Raw genomic sequence first — 8263 nt, forward strand, 5'->3', positions numbered from 1 at the left:
GGAACCCAGAATTTTATCTAACTCGCACCTACCATCCCTCCCATGATGCACACAGCAGAGGTTCCTCCCTCCCTGGGGTGTGTACAGAATCCAGGGACTTGATTGGGTTTTCACAGCCCTGATGAGGTTGAGGATCTAGTGAAGCAAGGAGTACAATGGAAGGTAGCTGGGAGGGTCTAATGCAATCATCTGAGCTCCTTATAAGAGGCAGGGCCTTACTGAGACCACAGAGATCTCCAGTCAGAAAGAGACTGCCTGCGAGGGAGATTCCTGGTTGCTACTGTGTAGACCAAGGAAACCCACGACCCTCCAGGAAGACTAGAAGCCCGGCCTCCGACCCACAGACCTGAGAGCTGGTGAGTCTGGGGCTAGGTTTGCAGGGACTAAGTGTGTGGGAGAGTCATGTGCATGGACCTCAACTCACAGGCTCTCTGAATCCTGTCCACAGCACCACTGCCCTCGTTTTCAGACGCCAGCACCGCCTGCAGGAGGCCAGGCTCAGCCCAAGGAGAGCGGAGAGGCTAAGGCCCAGAAACATGGCGCGCACCAAGCAGACCGCCCGCAAAGCCACCGCCTGGCAGGCCCCCAGGAAGCCCCTGGCCACCAAAGCAACTGCCAAAAGGGCGCCGCCTAGAGGAGGGATCAAGAAGCCTCACCGCTACAAGCCTGGCACCCTGGCACTGCAGGAAATCAGAAAGTACCAGAAGTCCACGCAGCTTCTCCTGCGCAAGCTGCCTTTCCAGTGCCTGGTGCGCGAGATCGCCCAGGCCATCAGCCTGGACCTGCGCTTCCAGAGTGCAGCCATTGGCGCCCTGCAGGAGGCCAGCGAGGCCTACCTGGTGAACCTCTTTGAAGACACCAACCTGTGTGCCATCCATGCCGGGCGCGTCACAATTATGCCCGGAGACATGCAGCTGGCCCGCCGCATCCGTGGAGAGGGTGCGTAAGAGCCCACGCTCCTGGGAAACGTCGCACTCTAGAGGACTTCTTTTCTGTTTGGTTGTGTTTTCTTTTTTCCCTTCCCCCTGTAACTGGTAGTTCTGATGTGAGAAGTTTTGTTCTGTTTTGGTTTCTTTTCCCTCCTGGGGTCCAAAGGTAGCTAAGCATAGGATTGCCAGTGGAAACGTAGGCAGAAATCAGGTGGCGGTTGTGTCTGTGTGTGCTTCTGTTAGGAAACGTCTCATCTACCTTGAGGCTCCCAAGGCACTAGTGTCAAGCGCAAATGTGTCTGTGAGCGAGTTTCAGCACTTCAACTCTACATCAACTGTCAAGAAATCTGTTCATTTTCACTGGACTCTGCCTGTGTTTACACTACTTTGAACGAAATAAATTTATTCTTGAAGGCAATTGGATGATGTTTGTTTCATTTGATCAAACAGTAGATGAGCCACACTTTGACTTTTCCTATATGCAGCTCCGTGTTCTCAATGTTCCCTGTCTCCTGGGCTGTTCCTGTATGTATGTTTGCTATAAACATACATTACATCCTGCTTTCTAAAATGTGAATAGAGTCTCTATACACAAGTCATTTCACGTTATGGGAGGCAAAAACCAGTATGTGGATGGGAAAGGGTGAGAGGCACCCTTTAGAAATCTGATGCAGTTCATCACTGGCAGCTCGATGTCCTAGAACACGGTCATGGCCATAGCCAAGGTTGGAATGACCCAGGTCTTGGTCGGGGAGGTGGTAGGGGAGGTTCTGGGTGTGTCTGAGATGTGGGGAGACAAATCCCCACTGCAGCCCAAGCATTGGAGGGAGTCCTTTGTTAAGGGACAGCCCTGGGGCCACTTCCCAAACACCAGCTACAAAAAAATGTCATCTTCCTCTGGGCCCCAGCCTAGATAGACTTGATCTTTGAGGAGAAAGTACTGGTGTCAGGACCCTCTTTTGGCTGGAACTCCAGTATCTTGGCTCACCCTAGGTTTACTCACGATTTTAAATCTTTTTTACATCTTACATTGTTCTCACCCAGATGATGGCAGCAGCCTGTTTCATAATCCCTTTCAGTTGTATTTGCAGCTCAGACCAGGCACAATGGCTTATTCTGGTAACCTCAGCATTTTGGGAGGCCAAGGCAAGAGGATTGAAATTACAGACCATTATGGACAACTTGGCAAAACCTCCTCTCTACAATTAAAAAAAAAAAATAGCTGGCCATGTTTGCTGGTGCCTGCAGTTTCACCTACTCTGGAGGATGAGTGAAGAAGATCTCTTGAGCTCTGGAGGTGGAGTTTGCAGTGAGCTGAGATGGAGCCACCGCTCTCTAGCTTGGTCAACAGAGGAAGACCCTGGCTCAAAAAAATAACAATCATCATTATAATATTTAGATCTCTGAGGTCCATACATAAGCATACAATGTTTTGGGTCATCCTAGTTGAAAGAATAAAGATGCATGGGCTTTGAGCATCCTGTGAAAGGGGAGCTGTTTTCAAGAGAAAAAAGAAATTTTTTAAGAGACTGTGGTGGATACTCACTGAATCCTAAAGTTGCTATGACTTAAGATGTTTTTGCTCATACGAGATTTTTAGGAGATAAAAAACAGAAAGTCTCCCGTACAGTACTTTACTCTGAAGGCCCTGGGCTTTCTAAGCACAGTGGAATAGCTTCCCCAGTAAACATTTAATACCTTTCCATAACTTTTCCTGGGAAATCAAGCAACTGTTTTCCAGCTTGCAAAAAAGAAAAAAGAAAAAAGAAAAAAATGAAATTGAAAACCAGTTTTTCTTCTAAAATGACTTTTTTTACACTCCTACCAAGATTGTTTTATATCAGGGAGTGATCTTTCATGATGTTAGAATGGTAACACATTCCAGGAGCCATGTGGAGAACCAGACTGAGAAACATGGACCCCAGGAACCCTATCTGATCTCTGTATTCATTTCCATGCCTTCACTTCCAAAGAACTGGTCCCATTGTAAGCTACGTTTATGACTGAAATAGCATTGATCTCTGTTTTGTGCTTCTCTAAAACAGAAATATATGTGATAATAACATATTTTATGCTAGATAATATTCTATTTTTACTGTATTTTTCAAATTATTGTATAAAAATACAGAAATTAAAAATAAAATGTCCTTTCACTGAAGGATTTGAGCATTTAATATTTTGTGCAACTGAACCTTATTTGTAATTATACTGACATGTAATTGATCCAATACCCTGAATCTAAGATAAACAATAACAAATGTATATCCAGAATTAAATGGAGTTCCAGTTTTCAGGGTGACTCGCAAGGGGATCCAATGTCATCACTCTCTCTTCACAATCAGTAAAAAACTGAAAAATGAAGAATCAACATCTCCCTCTTGACATCTCTCTGAGTGGTGATGTCACAACGCAAACTCTAGGGAAAGCAAAAAGATTTTGAGCTCTCCTATCTTCAAAGTATACTGTCGAGCTGTAGGAACAAAAATGGCATAACACTGGCATAAAAACAGACACTTAAGCCACTGGAACAGAGCAGAGAGCCCAGAAATCAATCCATACATGTACAGCCAACTGATTTTTTACAAAGGTGCTAACAACCCACCATGACAAAAGGACAGTCTCTTCCATCAATGGTGATAGGAAAACTGGGTATCTACATGCAGAGATATTAAATTGGCCCCTTATCACATACCATGCAGGAGAATAAAACAAACTATGTAAAAACTTTCAAATATGAAACTACTAGAAGAAAACAGGGGACATCATCATTGACATTGCTTAATTCAGTGATTTTTGCAATATGTCCCAAAAGCACAGACAGTAAAAGGGAAAACGGACAAATGGACTGTATCCATCTGAAAGAAAATCTGCATATCAAAGGAAACAATCAACACAATGAACAGACAAAATCATAGCAGGGTGTGGTGGCTCATGCCTGTAATCCCAGCACTTTAGGAGGCTGAGGCAGGTGGATCACCTGAGGTTAGAAATTCAAGACCAGCCTGGACAACATGGTGAAACCCCATCTCCACTAAAAATACAAAATTAGCTGGACCTGGTGACAGGTGCCTGAAGTCCCAGCTACTCGGGTGGCTGAGGCAGGAGAATCGCTTGAACCCGGGGGGAGGAGGTTGCAGTGAGCTGAGATCATGCCATTGCGCTGCAGCCTGGGCAGCAAGAGTGAAACTCCATCTCAAAAAAAAAAAAAAAAAAATCATAATCGCAGAACATATTTACAAACCCTACATCCAATAAGGGATCAATTAATTACTCTCCAAAATTTACGAGGAACTCAAAGGATCAATAGCAAGAAACAACACAGTTTGAAAACCCACCAAAGGACTTAAACAACAGACATTACAGAAAAGAAGACATACAAGTGGTCAGCAGATACACTTCTGTGTCATATATACATGCTCATCATCACTAATCCTCAGACAAATGTAAATTAAAACTGAAAGAAGATATCACCTCACACTCATTAGAATGGCTGTGATCAGAACATCAAAGGACAGTACATGTTGATGAGGATGTGGAGGAAAGGGAACCCTTGAACTATTAGTGGGAATGTAAATTAGGGAGCCATTATAGAAAACAGTATGGACCTTCCTCCACACACTAAATAAATACAGCTACCATATGATCCAGCAATCCCACACTGCTGGGTATATATCAAAAGGAAATGAAATCAGTTTATTGCACAGATATCTTCACTCCCACATTGATTGCAGCACTATTTACAATAGCTAAGATATGGAATCCATCTAAATGTCTAAAAATGGATGACAGGATGAGGAAAATAGGGCATATATACACAATGGAATACTATGCAGCCTTAAAGAAGAAGGAAATCTTGTATTTGTGACACATGAGTGCACCTGGAGAACATCATGAGAAGCGAAATAAGCCAGGCATAGGAATACAAATACCACACGATCTCAATGATATGTGGAATCTCACAAAGTTAATCCAATAGATGTCAAAAGGAAGAATGGTGGTTGTCAGGGACTGAGGTGGCTGTGGGTGGGTGATTTGAGGAGATGTTGATCAAAGTACACAGCATTTTAGTTCCTTAGGGGGAATAAGCTGAAAAAGTATTCTACAACATGGTGACTATATTTACCAATAGATTTATTCTTGAAAAGTGCTGAAAGTGTGGATGGGAAGTGTTTTCACCACAGTAATAAATATGTGAGGAAATGGATGTTAATTACCTAGATTTAGACAGAGTATGTGTTCATACTGTAAAACAGCATTTTATATGTACAAAATAGATACAGTGCGATGTGTCCATTTCAAATATGAGTAAATAAATGAATAGTTGAGGAGTTGCAAGGGACAGAGGTTGAAGGATAAGTGCAGAAACAGGACCCAGTGCATTTGCACGGAAGTGAATATAATATAATAGTAGTAGTGCATACATGTAATTATGCCTTTGCTTGAATCCATAGAATATACAACACCCAAGTGAATCCTAAGGAGAGCTATGTATCTTGGAGTCAGAATGATGTGTCAATGTAGGCTGAATGATTGTAACCAACGTAGCACTCCTGGGCAGAAAGTTGGTATTGCAGGGGCCTATGTGTATGCAGGGGGAGAGGATATTAGGGACCTCTGTTCCTTCTGCCCAATTTTGCCAGGAACCTAAAGGTTTTCTAGGAAATGAGCTCTATTTTTAAAACAAAAATATGAAGTTATTTTGTGAGTATTGATTATCCTGGAGATTCCTATTCTATGTGTGGTACATGCATTGCATGCTTGGGCATTAAATTTCTACTAGAAGTAATAGAACAGCTGTTTACAGTGTATTGAAATAGGGGCTTTCTGTTTGTTTTTGTTTGCTTTACTTTTTCTCATGGAACCAGAGGTTTGAAGGTAGCAGCTGTGATCTCGGTGCAGCAGCTCAGTGAACTCAGGGCCTTCACTGGGCCTCATGGCCTTTCCAAAGTGGGCAATTGAAACAAGGCTCAGCCCTGGCGTCAAGGTACAAAAGGAGCCAGGGGGTCCTCAGTGACAGGCACATATGACCATTTGATCAAAAAGCCTCAGCTTCCCCCAAAGGCTACCTGCAGATTTCCATGAATGTCACTTTGGAGGAGAAAAATGATGCCCCCAGGAGCATCCCTGAGAGAGGAGTGACCATTTCAGTTTTCCGTCTTTCCCTCCCCGTTTCCCCTCATCCTGAGAGAACCTGAGAGATGCCTCATGATCACACCTCTTGGTGAGGTGTAGCAGTCACTGAAGTCGTCTACGTGTGACTTTAGTCACATGACTTTTTCATTGTGATGACTTCCATGATGATCATGAAATGTAAAGATTCAGAATTTCTTTGGCCCCCAGAATTTTAGCTAACTCGCACCTAGCATCCACCCCATGTGGCCAACTCCAGAGGTTGATCCCCCTCTTCAGTGTGTGCAGAACCCAGGGAATTAATTTGGTTTTCAGAGTCCTGATGAGGTTGAGGGTCTGGTGAAGCTGTGAGTGCAATGGAAGGTAGCGGGTGGGTCTAATGCAAGCATCTGAGCCCTTTATAAGAGGCTGGACTTGGCTGAGACCACAGAGATCTCCAGTCAGAGCCAGGTTGCCAGGAATGGAGGTTCTCCACAGCCCAGGACCCGCTGGGGAGACTAAGCAGCAGGACCTCTGACCCACAGTCCAGCGAGCTGGTAAGTCGGGGGCTGGGTTGGCAGGAACTAAGTGTGTGGGAGCGTCTTCTGCACTGATCTCAACGCACATGTTCTCTGGAGCCTGCCCACAGCCCCACCATCTTTGCTGTCTGGTACCAGCACCTCCTGCAGCAGGCCAGGCTCAGCCCAAGGAGAGCGGAAAGGCGGCGACCCAGCACCACGGCACTCACCAAGCAGGCCGCCCCCAAAGCCACCGCCGGGCAGGGGCAGGCCCCCAGGAAGCCCCCAGTCACCAAAGCCCCAGTCAAGAGGGCGCCGCCTAGAGGAGGGATCAAGAAGCCTCACCACTATAGGCCTGGCACCCTGGCGCTGCTGGAAATCAGAAAGTACCAGAAGTCCACGCAGCTGCTCCTGCGCAAGCTGCCTTTCCAGCGTCTCATGCGCGAGATCGCTCAGGCCATCAGCCCATACCTGCGCTTCCAGAGCGCGGCCATTGGCGCCCTGCAGGAGGCCAGCGAGGCCTACCCGGTGAGCCTCTTTGAAGACACCAACCTGTGTGCCATCCAGGCCGGGCGCGTCACAATTATGCCCGGAGACATGCAGCTGGCCCGCCGCATCCGTGGAGAGGGTGCGTAAGAGCCCACGCTCCTGGGAAACGTCGCACTCTAGAGGACTTCTTTTCTGTTTGGTTGTGTTTTCTTTTTTCCCTTCCCCCTGTAACTGGTAGTTCTGATGTGAGAAGTTTTGTTCTGTTTTGGTTTCTTTTCCCTCCTGGGGTCCAAAGGTAGCTAAGCATAGGATTGCCAGTGGAAACGTAGGCAGAAATCAGGTGGCGGTTGTGTCTGTGTGTGCTTCTGTTAGGAAACGTCTCATCTACCTTGAGGCTCCCAAGGCACTAGTGTCAAGCGGAAATGTGTCTGTGAGCGAGTTTCAGTTCAACTCTATAAAATTATAAAGAAATCTGTTTTTTTCTTTACTATATCTGCATATGGGTTCCGTAAACAAAATAAATTTCTTATTAATGAGAGCTAAAAGATGTTTATTGCATTTTGTGAGACAGTAGATTGCAGGTGTACTTGGAGGTTTTGTGTATGCAGCTCTGTGTTTTCAATGCTCCCTGTCTCCTGTGACGTTTCCACTAGTTTGCTATGAAAATACGTTAAACTTCATTGTCTACAATTTGAATAACCTCTCTATTTACAAATTACTGCACATTGTGGAAGCAGTGTGAGTAGAATCTAGTGGGGTATATCTGTGTGTTGAAGGGAGTTAGAGGCACACACTGGGAGTCCGATGCAGTCCATCTCTGCTGGCCTATATCCCGGCGTGTGGTCGTCGTCATGGTTGGAATGGTCAAAGCCTTGGTCACGCAGGTTGTAGAAGAGGCTCTGGACATGTGTGAGATTTGAAAAAGAGATGCCCCTGAGAAAACTTGCCTGCACATTCAAGTTTAAGGGCCACATTTTTATCAAGTACCAAAAAATTATGTGATTTTCAGCCCAAGACTAGAAAAGTAATCCTGTTCCTGAAGGAAGAAGTACTGGCCTCATCTTCCTACGACAGAAGACTGTGTGCTGGAGCTTCCACATCTCAGTCTATCCTGGACCCACCCTGGATTTTAATGCCTTCCTCAAACTCGGACATGGTCTCACCTAGATCATGGAAGCAGCCTTTTTCATAATCACTTTGACTAAATATTTGTTCCTC

At 45.3% G+C, this 8263-nt stretch overlaps 1 protein-coding gene across 1 annotated transcript; it reads left to right on the forward strand.

Annotated features, from left to right (window-relative positions):
* Positions 1–536: 536 nt before the first annotated feature.
* On the forward strand, positions 537–7192 carry LOC105515633. The gene is given in 4 exon segments (XM_011947461.1): positions 537–939; positions 2759–2791; positions 3363–3409; positions 6677–7192. Coding segments are annotated over 4 exon segments (999 nt in total).
* Positions 7193–8263: the final 1071 nt, after the last annotated feature.

This window comes from Colobus angolensis, unplaced genomic scaffold, assembly GCF_000951035.1.
Source record: "Colobus angolensis palliatus isolate OR3802 unplaced genomic scaffold, Cang.pa_1.0 Scaffold266, whole genome shotgun sequence".
Taxonomy (NCBI): Eukaryota; Metazoa; Chordata; class Mammalia; order Primates; family Cercopithecidae; genus Colobus; species Colobus angolensis.